Below are 23,618 nucleotides of genomic sequence, written 5' to 3'. Positions count from 1 at the left end.
GGCTGTGGGTCCAGCGGGGGAGGGGGAGGGGGAGGGGGAGCGGGGAGGGGAGAGCAGGTCGGGGGGAGCAGGTGGAAGGCTGGGAGCAGGTTGGGGGGAGCAGGTCAGGGGAGCAGGTAGAAGGGTGGGAGCAGGTTAGAGGGAGCAGGTGGGGGGGAGCAGGTGGGGGTCGGGCAGGTGGAGGGCTGGGAGCAGGCGTGGGGATGGGGGAGAAATTGGGGGGTTGGGAGCAGATGGGGGCTGGGGTGCCTTCAAGGGAGACTGCAGGCCGCAGACCAGAGCATGTGGAGAGGAGCTTCTCTGTGGAGCCGGAGGTGGGGCGGTGCCGGGAGGAGGGCCAGGTGGCCCAGGCCCTGGAGGACAGGGAAGGAAGGACGATATGATATGCAGCTTCAGGGGGTCCTTCTGGAGAGTCAGGGTGAGGGAGGGAGAAAGTAAAGAGAGCCGCACCAGGCCTCCCCTGTCCCTGAGCTCCTGCAAAAGGCCAAGTCCAAGAAGCATACAGACTTGGGACCTGAGACCCAGGGTTACAGGAAGGCCGAGGCCTAGGGAGGGATCCTGCCGCAGTGATGGGGGTGCCCGGACAAAGGCAGACAGCCTCCCCTTCCCGAGCCCTGAGGGCAGGGAGGGCCGCTGAGTCCTCACTGCGCTCTGAAGTCGCGCCCTCCAAGAGGATGCCTGGCCTCTTGGAGGGTGCCTGGTGACGCGGACGTCCTCTCCGGGTTCAGTTCCCGCGGTTAGCGCACCGTGTGCTCTCTCCCTTCTCGGATTTGGGAGCTCAGCGCTGGTTATGCTTTCCCTGGAAGGCGCTGCAGAGGGAAGGGGAGCAAATCCTTCCTGCTCTGGCTGCTACAGGCAAACTCCAGCAACACAGCACAGACGGGAGGGACTCCGTCACTGCAGCGCCCGGAGGGGCCCCGAGGCTGCAGGGGTGCGGGTGGGGTCCTCACAAGGCCCTGCACCCCGACTCACGGAGGCCTCTCTGCATAGAGGCAGCCCCGGCCAGGGTCCTGACAAAAGGCAGCGCTCTGTTCGAGCAGGTCACGTCATGCGTGGAGGAGCGTCCGGAGCGAGGAAGGCTGGCTCTCCCCCGGAGGAGGAGTTCGACAAGGTAGACTCAGAGCAACCCGCCCGCCAGGCATGGAGCCGGGCGCCTGCCGTCCAGCCGCACGAATTAGGCAGAACGCGTCCGAGCACCAGCCCCGCACCTGGGAGGGAGATGAGTGGGCGGGGCCTGCAGGTCCAGGCAGGCGTTAAAGGCCTCCGGAGAGGTGACGTGTGAGTAGAGGACACCTGCAGGAGGGGAGGCAGCCAGCCGAGCTGTGGGACAGGCTTCCAGGCAGAGGGCAGCCCACACAGGCCTTGGGGCAGGACCAAGAAGGAGGCAGGAGCAGAGTGGGTATCACTGAGCAGGTTCTGAGATGAGACACAGGTGACGGGTGCCAGCCTCCCAGACCTTCACCGAGGAGGTGCTGGCATCAGCCCTGTGTCCCAAAGGCCCCCTCGGCTCCGAGGTGGGGGAGGAGTGGGGAGGAGGACTGGTGGGAGGGGAGGGAGTGGGAGTGCCCCACAGTGGAGGGGGTGGAAATGCTGAATTGGGCCAGCAGCATCAAGACCCCCCACATTGAGTGGTTTCCCAAGCAAGGGGATGTTTGAGGGACAGGCAGGGGACAGAGGGCTTGACGCTAACGTGGAGAAGTGGGCGAGCGTCCGTCCTGCAGGGCGGTCAGGGCGGACATCTGGGCACACTGGCGTGTATGGCTGATGCTCTGCCCGGTGCAGGGGCTCCCCTGGTCTGCAGGACACTCCTAACGCTCCTCCTGTCCAGCTGGATAACTCAGTGCCCTGGTCCCGAGCTCGTCACAACTGTTCCCGGTGCGAGGCCACCGCGTCACGGTCCCGCTTCTGAGGGGCTCCGTGGGAGGGGCCCCTGCCAGCCGCCCTCTCTCCCAGGCTGGCCACGGAAGAACACGGAAGCTGACCCAGAGGGGCCAACCGCAGCTGGGGGCCAAACGGCCCTCGTGTCCCACACGGCGGAGACCCCGTCTTGACCCCACACACCTCTCCGCGCGCAGGGCTGAGCCACGCCCAGCTGTCGGAGCAGAGGATGCGAACGTGCAGGTGTCCGGGGCCGGCAGCCACGGGGATCGGGCTCCTGCATGGCCGTTACTCGCACACGTCCGGAGATCAAAGTCTTTGCCCATTTTAAGCTGACGGCTCGTCCCCTGCTGGCTGGGAGGGGATGCTCTGGTGACCACACTTCACCAAGCAAACAGGCAGCCATTCATGCCCTAGAGGACGACACTGGAGCGTTCACTGGCTCCGGGTTGATTTCAGAACAAGGAGGGGGGCTGACCCCTTGTCCTGTGTCACTGTTCCTGCTGGAAGTCGGTCTTCTCAATCAGGATGTGGGCAGAGTCTCCCCATCTGCACGTCTGACTTAAACAACAGGTTGTCCTTCCCTTTTGTTCCAAAAGCTCTATAAAAACTAACCAGACCGTCTGCCAGGTGTTCTCCAAACAGGAAATAGAGGAAGCTGTGTGGCGGCCGAAAATACAACAACCCGCTATCGACTGGGGGTGGCCAGGTCCCGCCAGCACTCAGCTCTGCCCAGCACACCCGGAGATCACCCCCACCCATCCCCCTGATGTACCCAGTGTTAGCAGCAGGTCCCCAAAGCACAGAGTGAAACAGTCCTGCCAGGTGCTCTGCTCCAGCTCACTTCGCCTTAACAACTCAGGGGAACGTGCTCCCGGGGGAAGGTGCTCCCAGGGGAAGGTGCTCCCGGGGGAAGGTGCTCCCACGGGGAAGGTTCATGGCGTCTGCTCCCTGGGCGCCTGCAGGAAGTCTGACATGCAAACACTACGTTGGCACAGGCTTAATGACAGTAACATCTGTGGATGGAAAAACCACCACCTCAGACATCACACAGAGTGGGACCCAGTACACCACTCTCATGGGCTAGTCCTCTCTCTTCGGCTCCAAACGGAGCTGGTTCTGTTTATTTGGGGTGTACGTTAGATGGGTCTAGTTGGGCTGAGGCAGAAGGAGAAATGGAGATGGTTCCCAACAAGTGCCTGTCTTAAGCTTGGGTCTTTAAAGCTCACAAATCATTGTAAAATAACATTCTGTTAGACTCGCCAATGACAGCTAACCCAGCCCGGACCCCAGAGAAGTGAACCCGTTCCAGCCACCTGGGAAAGGAGCCTGGGGTAGGGGACACGGCGGAGACAGAAGTGGGGGAGGGACAGATGCTGGCGGCACCACCTGCGCTACAGGGAGGGGGTCTCTGTGCCTGAGGATCTGCCGTGCCAGGTTCCCCAGGCTCTGTGAGGTACCCAGGGGGAGGGCTGGGAGGGAGTACATGGGTGCAGGATCAGTGGCTGGGGCTCCGTCCAGACGTCCTTCACGCTCGTCACTTCTAGTCCTGGGGCTCAGGCGCAGCAGCAAAGGTCAGAGACGGGGCAGCACGGGCTTGGGTGCGTCCCGTCCCAGGCCTCCAGCAGCCGGGCGCACGGGCGACCCTACAGCTAGGCGAAGGGCACAGCCCACGGCCGTCTTAGGGAACCGAATCCAGCGTAAAGGGGCCAGCAGACTGGTTGGCCATTCTCAGGACTGCTCTGCTGCTCTGGGCAACTGGGAGCAGAGAGGTCAGCCCCAGGGGTCCGTGGAGTTACGATCGTGCGTTTCTGTCCCTACAGGGGCTGACGCAGCCTCTCCGGGAGCAGGCAGCCTGGCAATGGGGCACATGTGAGGCTGGGCTCCTGTCCCCCCGCCCCCGGCACCGGGAGAGCGTGGGGCTCACACGTGCCAGGACCCAGGCCAGCTGGAGCGGCCGGAGCCAGCTGTGGGCACCGCCACCCGGCAAACTGACAACAGCCAGGAAACGGCACGAGTCTCCGAAAATCTCGAAGCGAAAACAGAACACCAACTGTGCCGGGCCACCGGCGAACCCGACCCGAGGGGCTGAGAGCCTTCTTTGCTTTAGGGTCGCGGGTAGACCGAGTCTGTGCTCCGGGAACCAGGGGCCTCTGCAGCGCGACCAAGGGACCTGGCCTCACGAGCGTGACAGAGAAGGAGGGTTCCCGGGCACAAATGAGAAATCACGGAGGAAGGAGGGCGTCTGACCACGGGCGGTAAGTCAGGGGGTAGAGACAGAAAGGAGCCAGTCGTGGACTCTGACCCAGCAATCCCGAGGGGACACGTTCAGCCAAAAATGATGACTCCGGAAAATAGGGAAAAAAGTTTCCAGAAAGGAACATTCAGTAAGCTGGTAAGGAAGGGAGTGTTCAGTCGTCGGTGGTGACGGGAGAGACGGGTGGTTTCAGTCACCAACTACCACTGAGGGGAGAGAAAGACCCGAGCGGAAACGGCAGTGGAGCTCCTCGTAGACGAGTCAGGAGGCAGAAAAGAAAGAATTCCCCGGAAGATGACAACGAAGGTCACAGAGGGTTCTCCAGACCCAAGCGGCAGCAAGGACGAGTCTGAAGAAAGGCTCCAGGAGAAGCAGCAGCTCATGCGATGGGCCACGGTCTCCCGTCGCGGGTCGTAGGTCCGGGCGAACTTGGAAGATGGGAGCGGGAGGCCGGCTGCCCTAAGTGACGGCCCACAGCGACAGAGCCGTCCGCTCACGGGCGACTCGCGGAGGGACGGAAGAATCCTGGCCGAACGATGGTGGCACATGACAGAGAACACGGTTTCCAATCACGAATGGGACCTCACTTGACAGAGAAGGTCTCTGGTCCTAAGGGAGAACTCACGGGAGAGAGGTCACATCTGTGCTAAGTCGTAGGTCTCGGCCGTGTGGGCTGCGGGGACAAGAGGGACAAGGGAGCATGGCACTCAGGCTGCTTGCTGTGCCTTGAGAGCCGGAGACCTCCCTCTCCCACCCGGGAGTCTTGAGTTTGCCGCCAGCATCCACGAAACGTGTCTGCTCTTAACTGAGCCCGGAGCGGCTGAAGGGACCCGTCCTTTCTGCTGACAGCGGCTCTGCCAATGGGCTCCTTGCTCCAGCGGCCCCGTGGGCTGACAGAGCCCAAACCATTGAGTCTTCTTGGCATCGGAAGGCACCCACGCCCAGTCCTGCTTCCTCCCCGATGGGGTGCCCCTGCCTGCGGGGGACGGCGCTCAGCCGGCAGGGACAGAGGCGGCTGTGTCCCCTGCACTTGCGCTGCGGGAGGCACCGGCCAGAGCCATCCGTGAAGTGCTTGGAGGAAGGACAAACGCAAGGACAGTGGCATGGGGGGGTCATTACTAAGGTGCGGGGGTGTCCTACGTGCAGAAGGGAGAGCTCAGAGCGCCGACAGCAACCGCGGAGGAGCCCGAGGCCCGGAGAGTGTCCGGACACTCAGGAAAGCACAGCTCGTGCGGCAGAGCGGAGAATCCTGTGGTCAAGCAGCTGGACTCCACACAGCTGAGTGTTCTGTTGAGACAACAACGCTCGGGGCCCGGGGGGGGGGGTCCCAGACCGCGACCCGGGACAGCGCATCTGCGTGAACGGCCCCGACTAAAACTCCCCAGGCTCGTCGGGCCTTCTGAGCCAGCAGCAGTGGCCCCGGAACTAGGGTGAAACGGCACAAGCCAGCTGGAGACCTGCCGGGCCCCCAGGGGAGGGCAGACATCACACCCGAGACTGAGCTCCTGAGGGAGCCCGTGGGCCGGACTCCGGGATGTCACCGGGGGGCCAGAGGCAAGGACAGGTCTGTGACTCAGGACTTCCCGGTGCGTCCTCGGGACCCGGGGCTGGATCTCCCAGCAAAGAGCCAAGGGATGAGCAAGCCCACCGTGCCGGAGCCCTTAGAGGCCTGGAGAGGCCCAGCGGGGCCACGTAGAGCCACGGCAGCCAGGGAAGGGGTAGGTGGGCCCCAGGCCTGTGCCAGGAGGGGCCGGGCGCTCACAGGAGCCACCGGAATCTCCCAGCTGTGTGTGTCGTTGGGAAGGAAACAGCACGTTCTACGTGGGGCCCCTGTGCGGCGGGGAGGCCGGAGAAAACCTCAGAATTGACCGCCCACCCCAACGGTTTACTGAAACCAACAGCATGCGGTAGGGAAGGGCATAGTGGAGCGGCCGTCCCCTCTGTCTGTTCACTGCCTGGTCCTTTCAAGGCCAGAACCCCGTGGTGACCGTGGACTCCCTCGGGCTTGGCCAAGTGGTGGCCCCGCTGGCCTGGTCCCCACAGCTGTGTCGGGCATGGTGGCATGCCTACAGCGGTCCGTGGTGCCTCAGGTCCACAGGTCATGTCCCCTGACTTGGAGGACTCTGGAGAGGCCCCGGAAGGTGGTCACACACACGCTGCCCTGCCGGTGTGGTGCTCCCCCTTCCACGTTCGATGTCATGGCCCCCGTGGGCTCCTGGGGACAGCACTCGGCCTGTTTCACCCGTGAGGAGCGGGCTGCCCGCCGCAGGTCAGCCCCTCTCCCAGCCCGCGCCCGCGCCCACGCCCACGGGAGCACCTGGCCACGCTCAGCGAGAAGCACCCTGGGGGGGGTGGTTGGCCACCGCTCACAAAGTGCCCACGACAGCCTGTGCTGGGGAGGAGCCCAGGGCCTGTGTCCCCTGTGAGGGGCCCAGGTGTGACCCCTCCTCACACCCTGGCCACCCATCTCCAGCGGGGCCCTCGGGATGGCCAGGTGGGTGGGCCCACGGCCCTTCTCGTACGCGCGCCTGGTGAACTAGGCCCCGAGGAGGCACGACAGGCTGAGAGCACCCGGGCTCCCGTGGCCCTTCCCCACGCACAGCCGGAGGCACAGACATGTCCGTGTGTCCAGGGGCATGTCTGTGCCTCGGGCTGTACGGGGCGCACGAGGAGGTCGAGGGAGGGGCCACCGGGCCTGGCAGGGTTGACCGCCTCTGCTAAGCACTAGGTCTGCCCCCCAGGGGGGTGGGGGGCTGTCCCACTGCACGGGACAGCGCTGCCCTCTAGTGGCCCACGGGCAACACAGCAGAGGCCCCCAGCAACCCCACTTCCTGGGAAATGGGTCTTGGTCCGGTGGACTTCCCCACCCTTAGAGCTTGTCCTTCGCCCGCAGGGCCTGGCTCTAGGGCCACACCCCCACCTAGTCTGTCCCTCTAGGCTTCTCCTCCCCTGCCTGTCTCCCTCACCCTGTTTTTCCACCCGTCGGCACCAGCCTGGTCCCCGCCCCTTCCTTCCATCTAGGCACCTGGATATCCGGCATTTCAGTAGCAAACTCACGAGATGAAGTTGTCTCAGGGTCCCCCAGTCCCGAGCGTGGTGCACCCCTCTTCTCCCGACCCTGGTGCCTGCAGACTCCACTTCTACCCCCCACTGCAGGGTTTCAGGGAAACCACAGACTCAGGCTCTGGTCTCCAACAGGAGTGGGTCCAGGTTCCGAATCCGGCTCTCGGTGTCATTCCCACCCAACAGGACAGTCGTTCTTACGCCCGAGAGCCTGAAACAGGCTAAAAGCTAAATAACCGTATGAATAACGTTTCAATGAAATTCAGAGCACTGGGGAGGGATAAGAGAATCAGAACGAGAAAATTCTCCGGGAGAAGTTTTAATACTTAAGAAGTTCTGTAACAAAAGATAACGTGTTCCTGAAAAACGTATATAAACCACGAACATCAAAGCTTAGCAACAGCCCAAATACAACCCACGAGACCCAGCCATCAGCCAGTGTCCATGGCCACCGTGACCACACACCCGCACCACAGGAACCTCGCTGAAGGAACAAAACGACAGGTATGAGTGCTACGTGCTGGGGCCTGTGGCGGATGCCAGGGCGGTGGCCCGCGGTCACCCGGACGCTGAGGCTGCACCTTTCTCACAAATAGCACCGCGACCGATTATTGGGAAAAGTGTTCTACCTGGAATTTCTTTCTCCGTTTCTAGCACATAGAGACAGGATTTCTTTAGTCATTGGCCTCTGAAGCGTGTGCAGCGCCCCGCAAAACACGGTCAGGTCAGGAAGCTGCCTCTGTCTTCAGCGAGGCCGACGTTCTTAATGCCAGGGCTACGTTGTTATTTAAGGCGATAAGGTTTTCCTTTTGTTTCTGAATTGCCTACGGTCATTGCCCTTTTCAAACGTTTGTCAGCATTTTCTGCCCAACGGACCAGACACAGGACGGAATGAGCACATCGGGACAGGTCTTTACTGGACAGAACGCCAATTACCATCCTTCCCAACCGTGGAAGTGACACATAAACACAGCACACTTTGTGGAACACCACTTAGCCTCGCGGGCTTCCGGCCCTTAGACCAGGGCCGGTGCCGCTGCTCTGAGAGGACGCGTCGCTCGCTGGTCGTGCTCAGAACGCCGCGGGCGGAGGGCTCAGCTCAAATGCAAGACGAGAGCTTCTTCCTCTCTTCAAACTGCTTGTCCACCGCCAGGGACAGGGCCTGCAGGAAGCCCTCGATGGTGACGGTGGGGGCCTGGAATGACACACGGGCACGTGGGCTGTCCTGGCTTCGGTGGGGCCACTGGCAGCACCCCCGCACTGGACAGCAGCAGGGGCGCGGCCCCAGCACAGGGCAAGCGGGGCGCCGCTGAGGGGCTGCTGTGTACGAGCAGCCTCGGGGGGGCCGGGGAGGGCGCGGGGTGGGCTCTCCATGAGCCCTGGGGGCTGTGTGAGGCCCCAGCGGGCCGAGTCCTCCTCCTACCCAGGAGCCCACCACTTAGGCATGGAGACAAATCGGGTTCCCAGCCACATTCTGTGTGGCTCCCAGTGAGGCCACAGCCTGTCCCACAGAGAGGTGGTGGGGACAGCGGCGTGCGGGAGGCGGGGAAGCTGCGGGGACTCACCTGGACAAACAGCGCGTGAGCCAGAAAAGGGAGTTTTCTTAGGACGCGGCCGCTGAGACCCTCACTCTTCCTGTGAACAGAGCCGCGTTTGGGGACAGTTTCAGGCCAGTTTCCCTCATCTCTGAGTGTCCCCTCCCTTGCGGCTGGTCTCCCCCAGTCCTCAGTGGCCTCCTAGTGCAACCCCGGCCTCGGAGCGCACACGGCATGGCGGGCACGTGGCCTGCAGCGCGGCTCCCCAGGGACCGGGCTGGTCCGCGTCAGTTTCCGTGTCCGTGTCTGAGCGGCCTCCCTGCCCATCTCAACCAGTTTAAACCTCTTCAGCAGATTATCCAAAAAATAACCTGTTCTTCAGGCTATCCGGAAGGTTCAAGACCTTCCACGAGCCTCACAGCTGCAGAATGAGGTTCAAAGCCTCCGGTCAGATGCCACCTGGAGACGGCCTGCCACCCGCTGGCCTCTGCGGTCAGACCCGGCCGGGGAGCCCTGCACACACGGCACCGTGGCGATCCGCGTCCCTCTCCCAGTTACCCAAATTCTGACTTTGGAGGCTCTGTTCCATCTCCCCACCTCCCTCCTCACGCTCCTGGGCACCCACGCCATCTGAGAGGCGACGGTGCTGCGGGCTGTGGCTCCTGCACGCCAGCGGCTGTCCCCACGGTGCCGGGGCTGCCCTCCTGCCGCCCGGGGCCAGGAGCCCTGCGCTCTGCGTTACTCCCCGGAGCCCCAAGCATAGCACTCCGAGGTCGGCACTCAGACAGAAGCTTCCACGTTTTCCTCCTGCACGTCTGTGCAACGCGAACAAAGACCATTTAAGGAGTCACCAGTGTGTCAAGACTGCCTTAATGCGAATGTCTTGTCTTTTCAGAGAGAAGCACAGCACGGTTTTCTGTTTTCTAAAGCCGCCTCTGGGAGGGCAGCTGCCCCCCACCCTCTGGCCAGGAACCCGGGGCCGGGGTGGCGGAGGGCCCTGGAAGCCCTCCGGCACGTATGCGACACACGCCTCCAGAACCAATTCCCTGTCCTGCGACCCGCACCGCTAGCCCAGGCCGCACAGTCGGCTACAACCGCCCATCACCGCGAGACGCGCTTCTCTGGTTACAGACACGAAGTCAACTCACACCTTGAAATTTCACTCAAAAGGAGGCTCAACTTCGACACGTTGTTTTCGATGAAGCCGATCATCTCCAGCTCCCGGAGGGTCAGCAGCTGCTGGCGAGGGTAAATGATCTGGCACTGGGGACGGAGACAGGGCATCAGTGCCGGGCCCACGTGCACGCCGTCAGCCACAGCGACAGTCCCCAGAGGGTGGGCAGCCATATTCCCGCTCACAGAGACGCAGGCCCAGAAGGCCCGGACACAGGCCGCTCCCTCTCGCTCATACGCGTGCCCCTGCTCCCTCCAACGCAGGTGAGAACGCAAACGGCAAAACACATCTCAGAGACGGGCCGCGACCCGGCCTCTCCGTGTTCTCGGTCAGGATGTGTCTTCACGTGTCAGGAAGGGGAGGGGGGCTGTGGAAGGGCTGAGGCTGGTGATGGGTTTCAGGGGTTCAGCACAGCCCCGTGGGGCAGAGTCGGACCCAGGAACTGGGACTCGGCCTGCCTCTCAAGGACAGTCTCCGCTGGATGTTTTTAAGATCAGGCTGTTGTGTGGGGCAACGGCACAGCCCGAGGCTGGATCTGGGCCCTGAGTTCCTGCCCAGGCCCCGTGTCTGCACGTGGGACACTCTGCCAAGGGGCCGCGTTCACAGGTCAGGGTGCTCAGTGACCGCTACCAAATGACTTCGAGCGTGAACTCTTTCGACTCAGAAACCAGGAAAGAACACAAACGACAATTGGCTTTCTCTGTACATTCCGGAGGTGTGGTGAAGGCTGTGGGTAAATTTAAAATACAGGGTTTGTGTGGGAGGATTCTCAGCTCTAGGGACAGTCCCTCAGACTCCCTGCGACTGCCCCCAACCCCTCCCAGCGACACAGGCCACCCAGGCGCACGCCAGAACTGCCAGGTCCTGACAGGGAGCGGGCCAGTCACGAGCGACAGCCGTCAGGACTGGCCAGATCTCCACTACGTCATCGGACATCTGAATTTCCTGTAAACCACCTAAGAAACACCCCCACCCCACACGCCGAGCTCCCAGAAAAAGTCTGTTATGTTTGGCTAAAGGTGAGAACGTCTCCTGGATGCAAGGCCCAGTGTGAGCACGACCGCCGGGAGGATCCCATCACCCTGACTTCTCAGCAGTGACGCTTTCAGGAGTTCTCTCGGGACCCCGCGTCAAAGCTCCACGCCACCGAACAGCAGGATGGGATGCAGCCGCCACGACCAGCTCTCCCACCCCCGTCACAAGCTGTGGCATCCTCGCTGAGGGCATCAGGGCATCCTCCGCGAGGCCAGGCAGCGGGAAAGCCCACCCTCACCTCCCGGCTACAGAGACACCAGCACCACCACCACCACGCACGTCCCGCCTGCCGGCCGGCTCACCCCCTGCACAATTCCCAGACTCCACGGTGTGAGGAGCGTGAACCCCGCAGCAGGTACCGTCTGCCTTGAGCTCGCTGTGCCCATGCCAGAGCTCCTAGCCCCCGGGCACGTGGCCCATCCCTGCTGAACTCGTTCACACGAGATTGACTGAGTGTTAGCGTGCTCACGGCTGCTCTCAGAAAACAGGACCAAAGGGACATTAACACTGTAGCCAACGACACCCTGTAAACGACCACCTCCTCAGGATGAACTTCCTAGCAACTAGGAGCTCCAGCCCCGACGACCTCCCTGCCAACGACGACCACCCGTCAGGTCTCCCCGTGAGCTGCGACCTCCGGCCTGGATGACCTCCCTGTGAACGCGCCCTCCAGTCAGGAGGTCTCCCTGTGGACCAGCACACGCCGGCAGGCTACTGCAGCCGCACTCATCCCTTGCAGGTCGGTAGACCAAATGGTCACGATTACCGTTTTGTGCCAAAAGCACAAGAACACTGAGTCGGCAGCCACAGTTTCAACTAACAGCTCCGCCCACCAGCAACAGCTGCAGCTTCCGGCCAGAGACCGAAGCGCCACACTCGGGGCCCTCCAGGCCGCAGTGAGCTACCCTGAGCTGCGCCAGGGAGGGCAAAACCAAGAAGACTCGGCGGCGAGAGGTGTGAGGAGACACCCAGCACCTTCATCAGTTCCTCCAAGCAGGACAGGTAGATTTTGAAGATGGCTGCCGCAGAGGGCGGCCCGATGTACTGCCTGATGTCAGCCCTGTCCACGAAGGCCACGTCGATCCGCTCCGTGATGTTGGAAGTGGTCAGAATCACCACATTGCAGTGCCTAAAAACAGAAGAGCGCGGGTCAGCCCCCAACTGCCTCAGTGACTCCCTCGCGCTCTGTCCTGTGAAGCTTCTGGCGTTCGGCCAGCGTCCTAGCCGGCTACAGGGTCTTCCGAGGCTCGCACCTGAGTGCCTGTGGGATCCCCAACTCCCACCAGGCTCTCCTGACTGCAACACGGTGCACCAAGCCGACCCTGTGCTCCTCAGCCTTCCAGAAAGTTCTCCTAGACTCCCACTTCCTTGTTCCCTCCCCTCCCTCAACCGTGGCGCAGTGTAACTCTGACGCGCGTGCAGAGTCCCGATGGCCGCATCAGCCTGCCAGGGCGGCCCCGGTGACTGCTCTGCACGCGGCTCTCACACCCCCGTGCGCTGCGGAGCTAAACTGCTGATCCCGGTCACCAGGTGCTCTCCCCTTTAGCTTCTAAGCTCTGTGCGAGAGCACGGGGCTGCCTTGCTGCTCACTGACGTGCACCAGCACAGAGCAGGCCCAAGGCACCCTGGGGAGCACGCTTCCCAGCCCAGGGGGTTCAGGGGTTGGGATGCAGCAGGGCTCCCCCAGGGCCCGTGGTGGGCACACACACAGGCCGCAGGAAGCTACCTGGCCGGGGGAACCCCTGGAAGGGCCAGGTTTCACCTGGTGTCTGGCAATAGGTGCACAGCACAGGGTGAGCAGGAGTGAGCCATGGAGGGGTGGGGAGTGCAGGGGTCTTAGGAGCCCAGGGCATCAGAGCCACACAAAGGCAGGCCTGGAAAGGCCATCTTGAGGAGCCTGGACAGGGAGCGTGAAGGGGGACAGGAAAGCACGAGGGAAACCAGAGGCCCACGTGTCTCCCTCCCCTCCTGAGCCCACAGCTGCTGGCAACAGGAAGGGGTTGGGCTCGAGCAGTGGTTTTATGACGAAGCCGTCCCTGCAGCAGGAACCCTGGAAATGGGGGCTTCGGAGCTGAGCGACTGCTCTGGGGGGTGCTGGACACCTGGTCCAGGTGGTCCCGCAGGCCTCGGGTGGGTGAGCAACAGAGGAGGGGAGAAGGCCAGGCACGGGCTGCCCAGGCTGCCCGAAGAGAGGAGAGGAGAGGAGAGGCCGGCGGCAGAAACTGAGGTGGTCTGGGCGTGGAGGGTCAGATGCTGTAGAAAACTCCGGAGGGAGCACGGCCCGCCGGTGAAGGCACAGGAGCAGAAGCCGGGAGGAGGAGCACGGGCAGGGCCGGCAGCAGGGTGGGAGGAAGCAGCCCCCCCAGCCAGCCCCGAGAGCCGCGTCCGGAGAAGTCAGAGCCTCTCGGTGGTGAAACTACACCAAAGGCTTGGGGGAACGGCCCTTAGCGAATTCAGTTCCCCGCGAGTCCGCATGCAGCAAGCTCCCTTCCGAGCGCTGTGCTGGGGCCCAGCACCCTCGGTGCAGAACAGCACCCAGGACTGTGGGAGCTGTGAGCGCGGAGCGGCCGGCGCAACACTGCAGAGGACACAGAGGGGCTCTGGTCTGCGCACTGCTTCCTTGGGAGTCCGCTTACTAGGAGTCACTCCTCCAGGCGGGACCAGCCTAGGCTACACCGACCACAGGCTCCGGACCTGCAAGGCTGGGCTGTGCCACAGGGAGTCCGGCCCCACGAAGGGTGGCAGGCGACGCGCACCCGCCCGTCGCAGCCCCTCAGTGCCAACGAGCTTGCGCGGGCGAGTTTCACTCCGTCCCGCGCTTCTCCGCGGCACGGAGTCTCCAGCACAAGCAGGTTCTGCGCTACGACTTCAGTGGCTCAAAGTCCTGAACCGCTCCAGGTCGCGGCGGGCACACACACGGCCCCAGGCTGGCCGAGGCAGAGCGGACGTGGCGGCAGCCGAGCTTCCAGTCAGAGGAGCCGGAAGGAAGGTCTAGTGTGCAGGCGCCTCCCACCCTCGAGCAGCTTCTCACGCGAGGCCCCGAGTCAGCATTACCTCTTGATCTGGTCGATCTGGGTCAGGACGGCATTGACCACGCGTATGGCGTCCGAAGGCTCGGTGCCGGCCCTGCAGGCGTTGCGTGCAGCCGTGAGGCTCTCCACCTGTGGGGGTGGGACAACAGGTGGCACAGGGCAGCGCCTGGCCCCACGGGCCGCCAGCAGCCGCACCGACCGAGCCCGCGGGGAGCAAGTGAAGGGGTGTGTGTGACCCCACGGAGCCAGAAGCCGGTCGCACGGGAGGCCGAGGGCGAGCGCGTGGCGGGACTGGGGCTGGGTGGAGGCCGGGCTGAGCCAGGGCTGGGATTTGCTTCAGTCACAGGTGTGACGGCCACATGCACGTACCTCGTCAATCAGCACAAACACCAGGGCGTCCTTGTCGTCGATCAAGTCCTGAATCTTCTGGAACATCTTCGTTACCAGCTTGCCGCTCTGGAAGCAGAACACCCCTCTGGTGGCGGCTTGCGCTCATCAGGCTGCCTGGTGCTCACACGCACCTGCGGTCCCCGCCCAGCCACAGTCTGGGCCCACCGTCTCCAGACAGCCCCAGGAGAAACCCTGAACCCCGGACGCCAGAGCCACATGGGAGGAGGCTGACCCACATGCCACCTTGCCCTGCTCCACGCGCAGGGACAGCGCGCCTGAGCCCGCACTGGCTCTGCTCCGGGCCGCCTGGCACAGGCATCTCCCACTTGGCGTACTTCCTCCTTACTCTTCCCTGCCGTCCCATGACCGGGAACAAGACAGGTCAGACGCAAACACACAGCCAGCAGGCATGTGCCTTACGAGTGCTCCCTGTCCTGGCTCACTGCCCACCGGACAGATCTCCTGACACAGTGGCCCAGGCAGCATTCCGTGCGGAGGGGCACCTACAATGTCACCGGGGCCGAGCGGCGCGATTCTAAGACAGCAAAGAGGCTCAGGGCCCCGAGGGCGTGCTCAGTGGAGGCTGTGGCCCTTGCTAGAGCTGAGTGTCTGTCCCACCTCAAAGTATGGCTGTGACCAGCTGAGGACCCTCTCAGGCCTCACACTATTCCCAGGGAAACACTTAGCTCCAGAACTTCCCTCTGACCCTGAAGTCAGCCACGCTGTCACGTGGTACCTATTTCCCACGTTCTCGGAGGAGAAAGTTGGCCCGTACAGGGGGCCGTGTCCACCCGCACGGCTGGCGAGCCTGCGTGGCAGAAGGCACGCCGACACTTACTTCCGAGAACCACTTGGAAAAGAGACTGTGGCTGTTTATTTCAATCAGCTGGCCGTACCGGTACCTGGGAGGAGAAAACAGAGTTAGGACAGTCGGTTCACAAATCGGGTACCCCTGGGGCAGCCGCTCCTTCTCCAGCACGGCCCCCTCACTGGTTAAGTCGCGCTACCTAGCGGGGCTCCTGGTAATCCTGAGTCACCTCGAGATGACGCGAGGGCTCAAGTAATTATGAAAACCTACTGGCGTGCAGCTGGGGGTCCCGAGCGAAGCGAACGCAGGCTTCTGGATAACATCTTCATTTGGATCAGAGCGAGAGTAAACTCCCTCACTTCTAACCTACCCGTAATCCACAGCCCTAACGCGGTGAGAAGAATCACCAGCAGCCACGAGGCGGGCAAGACAAATCGTACTCGTCGTGAGTCTTGGATGGAGCCGAACATGCTCTCCTCCTTCTCTAAAACCGCCATGAGCGGGACAATGTTTCCCAGCACACAGCGACATCCTGAGCCCCCAAGGCAAGCTCAGCACACGTGGCCGGAAACCTGTGCACACGGGAGTCCGCACGAGGAAAATCATCACGCTCAAACCATTACACTTGGCTTTCTGTTTGCTAATTCTTTTTCCGAAAGAGGGAAGGGGAGAGACAAGCTAACGAAATCAAGATCGGGTCGAATATTAGTTTAATTCTAAAGCCTTCTGACGAGATGAGCACCGAAGGCTCACTAAGGTTCCTTTTCACAACTTCTTTTTTTTTATTATTATTATTTTATTTTTTTAAAGTTTTTTTTTTATTTGACAGACAGAGATCACAATAGGCAGAGGCAGGCAGAGGGAGAGATAGGGAAGCAGGCTCCCTGCCGAGCAGAGAGCCCGATGTGGGGCTCGATCCCAGGACTCTGGGATCATGACCTGAGCCGAAGGCGGAGGCTTTAACCCACTGAGCCACCCAGGCGCCCCATCCTTTTCACAACTTCTAAGCCAAAAACTAAACGCGCGTTTTCAGACGTGCTTTAGAGAGCGGTGCTTCTTGTAGTAACACGTTCAGCCTCCGCTATCTTAGGAAACCGCCCCGAGATCTTTAAAACGCGGTGCACTCAGGAGGACCGGACAAGCCCCCTGCCAAGCACGGACGAGGGCGCAGACACACAGCAATTTCCCAACGTAAAAGCCCCCAGGGGACGCGTCTGAGAAGCAGCGCGACAGAGTAATGTGGGCCTCACGGAGTCTCTCCTCTGAAGTTGCACTGAGCAACGAGCGCGAGTAACCCTCCGCATCGACCAGAAAATGAGACAAAAATCACAACGGCGTTTGGAAGGGACTGGCCGGCAGGCACGGACGACTGTCACCCCACATGGGATGTGACGGAGCCCTACAGCTGCTTGTGCTCTCTGCCTGCGGTCCCTGCCAACCACAACTCCCAACACATGTGTAGCCACTACGCCAACTTGGACCCAGAGGCCCGAGTTCAAGGAGCCTGAGGCAGTGGAGGCTGCAGGTAAGCTCTAGGGGACGCGGAGACGCAGGAAGAAAACTCCAGCAACCATCTCAGGGTCCTTCTGGGTCTTTCCTGAACACTCAGGCACGTGACAAAACGGAAATCCCATGAGGCTGGGGAGCCGTGAGCCGCACGGTTCCAGGTGTTCGCAGCTGGGAAGTTCACGTTCCCAACGGCCAAGCTGGATGGGACCCGCTCTGACTGGGGCGCTCCATGGAGATCCCGGAAGGGCCTCACTTCCACCTTCAGTGTAGACTCCTCTCCAGCAAGGCTTGAAATCGCGCCGGGTCGCGGGAATGCCCAGCAGAAGGCCAGCCAACAGAAACAAGGTCTGCATTCAGTCGGAGCTTCGCTGACCGGACCAGAAGCCAAAGCGGACCCCGAGGCAGGAGAGCCGCCAGCCGCAGACTCGGAACGGACGACGGCGAGGGGACCAGCAGGGAAGAAGGAGACACCACGGCTGCTCGCCGGCTGGAGCGCCTCAGCAAGCGCAAGGCGTCGGAGAACGGGAAAGGATAAAAGGAAGCAAGCGGAACCTTCAGAGGAGAAAAATAAACTCTCGGAAAGAAGATGCTCCTGGACAGAATTAAAAGCAGATTAAAGGGGCGCCTGGGTGGCTCAGTCGTTGGACGTCTGCCTTGGGCTCAAGCCATGGTCCTGGGATCGAGCCCCACGCGGGGCTCCCTGCTTGGTGGGAGCCTGCTCTTCCCGCCCCCCTCCCCCTGCTTATGTTCTCTCTCTCGCTGTGTCTCTCTGCCAAATACAATCTTAAAAAAAAAAAAAGATTAGATATTTCGGAAAACGGCTCAAAATGGAACAGAAAAATTTTTAGAATTCAGGTTCTAGACCTGGAAAGACCAAAAAGCACGATCAGTGGCCCGTGGAGCATCAGGAAATCGAATGTGCACGTAAACGGGTCCTCAGAAAGTGGGGGTGGGGGAGGCTGAAGCACCAGCCAGGTGGTGTCTAACGCGAGGAGCCAGCCCGAGCTCCGGGAGAGACAGCACAAGCAGCATCCAAGCGTCCCGTCCCCGAGAGCAGAAACGCGTCACCAGAAAGACCACGTGCTCACTGTGAAGCAAGTGCCACCAGCTCAAGAAGACTGAGCCCCTAACTCGGCACGGCTGGGCACGGAGCCGGTGCGTCACCTGACTCGGAGCACAGCGACTCTGTACGGAGCCAAAGGAAATCGCGAGAAAGTAAAACACCTCTGGGCCGTAAACGAGAAGCCATCGGTCCTGCCGCTCTCCCTCCTCGGATTATCAGACGTTACCTGCTCGAGAGCCTAATGGTCAGCTTCTGGGCTAAGGCTTTACACAGGGAGGTCTTCCCAGTTCCCGGAGGACCTGCAACAGAACCGAGAACGTGTTAAGCCGGCGTGCCAACAGGTGTCTTCAAACAGGCCGCGCGCTCCGGCTGGCACACAAGGCAGGCAGCAGGACTCGGCGCAACAGACACGGGTCCCCGAGCGCTGCGGACTGACGAGGTCCCCCCGCGGCGCGAATGCCGGCCAGCACGAGCAACACGCTTCGCGGGTCTTTCCCTTTTTCTCCTCGTCTGGTCTCCACTCCCACGCCCCCGACACAGCATCACCTCCCGGCACGGGGGTCCCCTCGGCATCCCGAGCGAGCGCTCTATCTCCTGGTCGGCACCAACACCCTCGCCGTCCCCACAGGTCCTCTACAAGACCCACTGGGACCTTGCGAGAGGTCCAACAGCTCTCACGACAGTCACTTCCCCACGGCCCACGCTACACCAGGACGGCAACAGGTGGGGGCCCCTGCCCCGTGGGCCATTCAGCACAGAGCCTGGCGGCGGCTGACTCCACCAACGCACAGACCTCCCGCGTCTGTCCGGACACGCAGGCACCTTCGCTCCGACTTTCTGTGCACGCTCTCGATAATGAAAACAACAGCAGCACGTAACCGCGGCGGCGGAGAAAACGTGCTATTCCGCCGGTTGAACACTACGGTCGCCTACCCAGAACGGAGGACGGCGGTGTGCGGAGCAGGTCTGCTGCTGCTCGGGGGCACGGCGGCCTACAGCAGAACCAGGGAAGGAGCTAACTACTTTGCACCCCGCTTCACTGCGGGGCTCCCTCGACTGCCTTCTGACCGGTGACATTAAGGACAAGCCTAGGCTTTCTTTGGAGACGATGCAACAGAGCACGGTTGTCGCGCTTTGCTCCAAAGATGCTACAGAGAAGCGCGAGGTGGTTTCCCCCTCAAGGCTTGTAGGAACCTGTGGGCATTAGGCAGTTACTTGACAAGTTGGAGGATAACGTAGAGAAGTCACCGGGCGGCGACTGGGGGTGGCCAAGTGAAGGGCCAAGCGCAAGGCGAGCTGTACCGGCTTCCCAGGGGGGACCCTCTAGGACAGCTCCGGCTGCATCAGAACACAACGTGAGTTCTCGAAGGCCGGTGGGCACGTACAGAGGCCCCCGTTCACGTCTGTGTTGTTTAAGGAATGACCCCCTGCGCCTTACCGTGCAGCAGCACCACCCGGTTCCAGGCGATGAGGTTGCTGTCGACGTTCTTGTCTGAGAACAGCAGGGTCGTCGTCACGTAATCCAGGAGCTGCGAGAAGACAGGCGGATGCAGTCACCGGTGCTGATGGGGCAGCGGCCCCCCGCGGAGACGCTGCTGGAGCTCGTGCCCGAGGAGGAGCATTGGCCCCTCAGAAGCTGCCCTCAGCAGTTGACGGACGCCTAAGAAACTCACAGTGTGAGGACAGGCTGGCCGCTACTACCGTTTAACCAAAAATAAAGGGCGACACGAGGGCCTCTCCCTAAAAGTATCAGGATCATACAAAAGGACGAGACTTGGCATGTGCTAAGTGTCTCGTGCCTCGGGGACAGCACAGCGGGGGGCAAGTGGCAGCACTGGGGCCCCGGACAGCGGCCACGACTGTTCTCGCAGCCTGGGGGGCTGCAGGGTGGGCCTCCAGGGTCCCCCGCAGCACGCAGGACCCTTCCCCTCGAAGAGGGTTCCGACGAGCTGGCGCTTGCTCAGACATGTCCGCCTGCTCCATCTGCCCCCCGGCCCTGCCTCTCCAGGCCTGATGGGTTCCTAAGAGCACAGTCCAATCACACTTGTCTCACACCGGGCACCTTTCTCCCCCCAGGGACCAGCTCTGCTGGGGAGCAACCCTAGAGGACTGGTATGCAGGACACGGGCTGCTGCTGGCCCGAGTTCCCAAAGCCTATTTGAGTCCGAGGGCTCCGAGATGCTGGAGAAGACAGTACGGTGGGTCCCACCTCCAACAAGCGGCCCTCTTAGAAAATAGCACACACAACTTACATGAGATTTGACTTCCACATCATATACCAGGCTGTCCCAAAGCCCGTGGAATTCAGCTGGGAGAGAATAAAACAGAAACCTGATTTTAGGAAAACAGGCATTACACTGGCCCCGGAGGCCTGCTCTGAGCCACTGACACTGTCCACTGTTCCACACGTGGCCGGCTCAGACTCTCATTACAGTCAAGCTAAATTTTTAAATTTTTTCTTAATGTTGGAATTCTTCTAAATTTTTTTTAATTTATTTGACAGAGATCACAGGTCGGCAGAGAGGCAGGCAGAGAGAGAGGTGGAAGCAGGCTCCCCGCTGAGCAGAGAGCCCGATGCGGGGCTCGATCCCAGGACCCTGAGATCATGACCTGAGCCGAAGGCAGAGGCTTAACCCACTGAGCCACCCAGGCGTCCTGGATTTGAGTTTTTAAAATTAAAGATGCTGAGTAATTGCCAGTCACGTAACTTTCGACAGATAATTAAATGAGGTACAGAGACAGTTTCTTGTCACGCTACCACGTAATTACCTTTTGTGGACCCACGCTTCTGCCACGAGCACAGACCCAGACCCACCACTCACCCCGCCGGCCAGCACTTGGGCAGGGCAGCGAAAGGTCTAGACCAGCTGTCAGGACCTCAGACGCAGCCCCAAGGACTGGCTTCACCCCAGGACTCTGCCTGCTAGAACATGGCCAAGTCCTTGGAGAAGCAAAGAAAAGGCAGGAGGAAGGAGTGGCCCAGCTGGTGATCCGCGGGGCAGGAAAGAACACTTTCTTCTTTTTCTCAGTTAGCACCATCTTAGAGGGCCCTGCCTGAAGGAACGCAGTCTTACAGCGGGGATCTCCACGTCCCTCTTCTGCGACCCGCTTTCCACCTCACAGGAAACGAGACATGCTGAAAGCCTCCAGACAGATGGACCAACACAAAGTCCTCAGCTAACGGACGTGGAGAGCCCGGGCCGCATGCCCACGTCTGCCCTTGTGTGTCGGGTGTGGCCCGCCCGCCCTCGCGGTCACACACCTGCAGGCAGGACCCAGTGGCTTGCCGCAGTGATGTTCTCCGTCTCCTCCTCCAGAGTCTCACTGCTGGGGCCGCCCTCGTTCAGCTGGAAGACGTGCAGCGCGACTGCGCAGGCGCACAGATCGATGGGCTGCGGCGAGAAGGGACACCAAATAGATCCCCACAAACTGCAAACAACTCGCCCTGACTCGAGCCATCAAAGTTAGACGGTAACATCCAAAAACAACGATCAAACACGCACGTCAGAAACCAGTTCCTAGACCAGGTACAAAAATCTATGGTGCTCAGGTTTAGGGTCAGCACTTTCTCAAACACCCCCCTCTCTACCCGAGAAAGGACTTTCTTATGTGTAATCACGGGAGTCACATGCTTGTTGGAAAATACAAAAAACACAGAACGAAGAACGCCAAAGCCCCCACGTCCGACCTCACCCACGTTTTGGTCGAGGACGTGCCACCCGTATCGGCCCGCAGAGGTCTCTGAGCGCGGCGTCCCGTCAGCAGGGCTCGGAAACGTTTTCCGCTCGCAGACAGGGACCTCGCACGCGCTTTCCCACAGCCCTGCCGCACGGGGCGGACGGAGCGGACGGAGCGCTCCCGTAGCCAGAGCCTGACCGACGGATGACTGACGTATCCCAAACCACCAGCTAGTAACGACGCACGTAAACCACCACTCACGTAACTTCATAAAGTTACAGAATTGCGCTTAGCATTCTCCCAGGGGAACCTGCAGAGTCCCAGTGGAGAGCGTTAAGATGTCTGATGGTTCTGGTTAACCCGTGCTGCCTCCGTCTGCGGAAAGCTCTTGTGCTCCCTTCAGGCTGGCCAAAACCAGGTGGGACCGACAAAGCGGACCAGGCCACCAGCGCTAGTCCCCGCGTATGAATGGAGGGGCCACCCCGCACGCACAATTTCAGTGCCGGAGCAATTCTTCCAGACGGGCTCTTTATGAGACACGAACCACGGAGACGCCGGTGATGCATGTCCCGAGACAGACACTGGGGTTGTTCTCAAAGGGACAGAAACACCCCGACGAACCCACCCTGTCACACAGAGCTGGTGGCGAGGCAGTCCACAGGGTGGGCCAGAGGAGGACCCCCAGAAGGAAAGCCCCTCTCTGCAGCCGCACCCCCTGCCTCTATGGCCCTCCGCTCCCGGAGCACGCCAGACAGTCGCCGACCTCAAGAGCGGGGAGCGGGCAGGGGCCTCTCAGCAGCAGAGCCCACCACCCCACTGCCTGCAGCCGGCCTCTGCTTCCCTCCGTCCCCCAACTGCCGCAGGCGTCCTGACGCGGGCGCGTCTACTCGCAGCCCCTGGCCTTTCCTAGAGCCGCTGCCCGTCTGACAAGCCGACAGGCAAGCCGGCCCGTTTCCGACCACAGACCGGCAGAGCAGCGGGCACACGTCCAAGATGCGTCTTCGCTTCCGCGCGTTCTCGGAGGTAAAGTCTGCTCCCGACGTGCGGCGCGAACACACCCAGGAACCCGAGATCAAGACCGCGCAGGCCACGGACAGAGCCAGCCAGGAGCCCTCCGCTCGGTGGACCAGTACCTGTGGGTCTTTCGCCTTCAACTCCGTGTCAACGATCGCCACGGACTGCACGTTCCTGGTCAGAAAAGGCTCGTCGAACTCGGTCCACGTGTAGTCTCCAAACACGATGTTATGTCTGTTGAGCAGCTTCCGGACGCTCTGCTTTATGTCTTCCTTCTTCGCGGTGCTGGGACAGCGGACGGGAAGACCAATGCTCAGCTGGGCGCGGGACTGCAGCCCGAGCTGCTCGAGTCGCGCTGCCCCGAGACCGCGCCGCAGCAATGGCGCCCGCTCCGCCAGCTGACCAGAAGGTGGGTCAGCTCTCCCAGTGCCCGGGACCAGGCCTGGAGGCTGAGTCAGCACCCACGGTGCCGGGACCCGGTGGGGACATGGGGACAGCAGACGGACACTCAGGACCGGAAATGGACTGGGGACCGGGCGGGGACGGTGGGCCGGCACCCGGACTCTGACGACCCTGAGCGGAAGGACAACCCCCCCCCCCCACACACAGAGCCCGGGAGGTCCTGGCGCAGGAGTCCGAGGCCTGGGACGCTCCTAGGGAAACCCTGAGGCTCTCAGGGCGGCACGGAGACTTCCAGGACCCTCGCTGGCCCTGGGACCCCGGCTCCCTCCTCCCTGCGACCCTCGGCGACCCGGACCGTGCCCCAGAGGCAGGCAGCTCCGGGAGGGTCTCCCCCCGCGGCTCCCGTCGGGCGTGGCGAGCCGCCGCGGCCACCGGCCCCCGCCCCGGCGCTCACCTGCCGCCGCGCTGGTGCACCTCCACGTGCACGGTCGGCGCCTCGGCCACGCACGGCAGCGCCTGCTTCAGGTCGCCCACGGCCTCGTCCATGGCGCCGCCGCCGCCGGGAGCCGCGGGAACCCGGCCGGAGCGTGGCCGCCGCCGCCTCCTCGCGCCCCGCGCCGCCGCCGCTGCCGCCGCCCCTGCCTCCGCCCGGGCCGACCCCGCCTTCCGCTCCCGCTCGCCCGCCCGCGCTCGAAAGTGCCGCGCTCCGCCCCCTGACCCGGAAGCGCTGCGCGCCGGCGCGGCGGGGTGAGGCGACTTCCGGCCGGGGCGACTTCCGGC

At 62.0% G+C, this 23,618-nt stretch overlaps 1 protein-coding gene across 1 annotated transcript; it reads right to left on the bottom strand.

Moving 5' to 3' along the window:
- Window positions 1-7,501: 7,501 nt before the first annotated feature.
- LOC111153439 (thyroid hormone receptor interactor 13) lies at window positions 7,502-23,475 on the bottom strand. The gene is made up of 13 exons (XM_022512458.1): window positions 23,293-23,475; window positions 22,556-22,721; window positions 21,007-21,136; window positions 19,997-20,052; window positions 19,183-19,273; window positions 17,971-18,043; window positions 15,203-15,266; window positions 14,344-14,430; window positions 13,997-14,103; window positions 11,918-12,071; window positions 9,884-9,996; window positions 8,764-8,833; window positions 7,502-8,393 (listed from the first exon to the last, which is right to left on the bottom strand). The coding sequence occupies exons 1-13, from the start codon at window positions 23,382-23,384 to the stop codon at window positions 8,298-8,300; spliced, it is 1,299 nt and encodes a 432-aa protein (XP_022368166.1). The 5' UTR covers window positions 23,385-23,475; the 3' UTR covers window positions 7,502-8,297.
- Window positions 23,476-23,618: the final 143 nt, after the last annotated feature.

The sequence above is a fragment of the Enhydra lutris genome, unplaced genomic scaffold (genome assembly GCF_002288905.1).
Source record: "Enhydra lutris kenyoni isolate GAN:26980312 unplaced genomic scaffold, ASM228890v2 scaffoldscaffold32, whole genome shotgun sequence".
NCBI lineage: Eukaryota > Metazoa > Chordata > Mammalia > Carnivora > Mustelidae > Enhydra > Enhydra lutris.
This window is presented reverse-complemented; position numbering and strand designations above follow the sequence as displayed.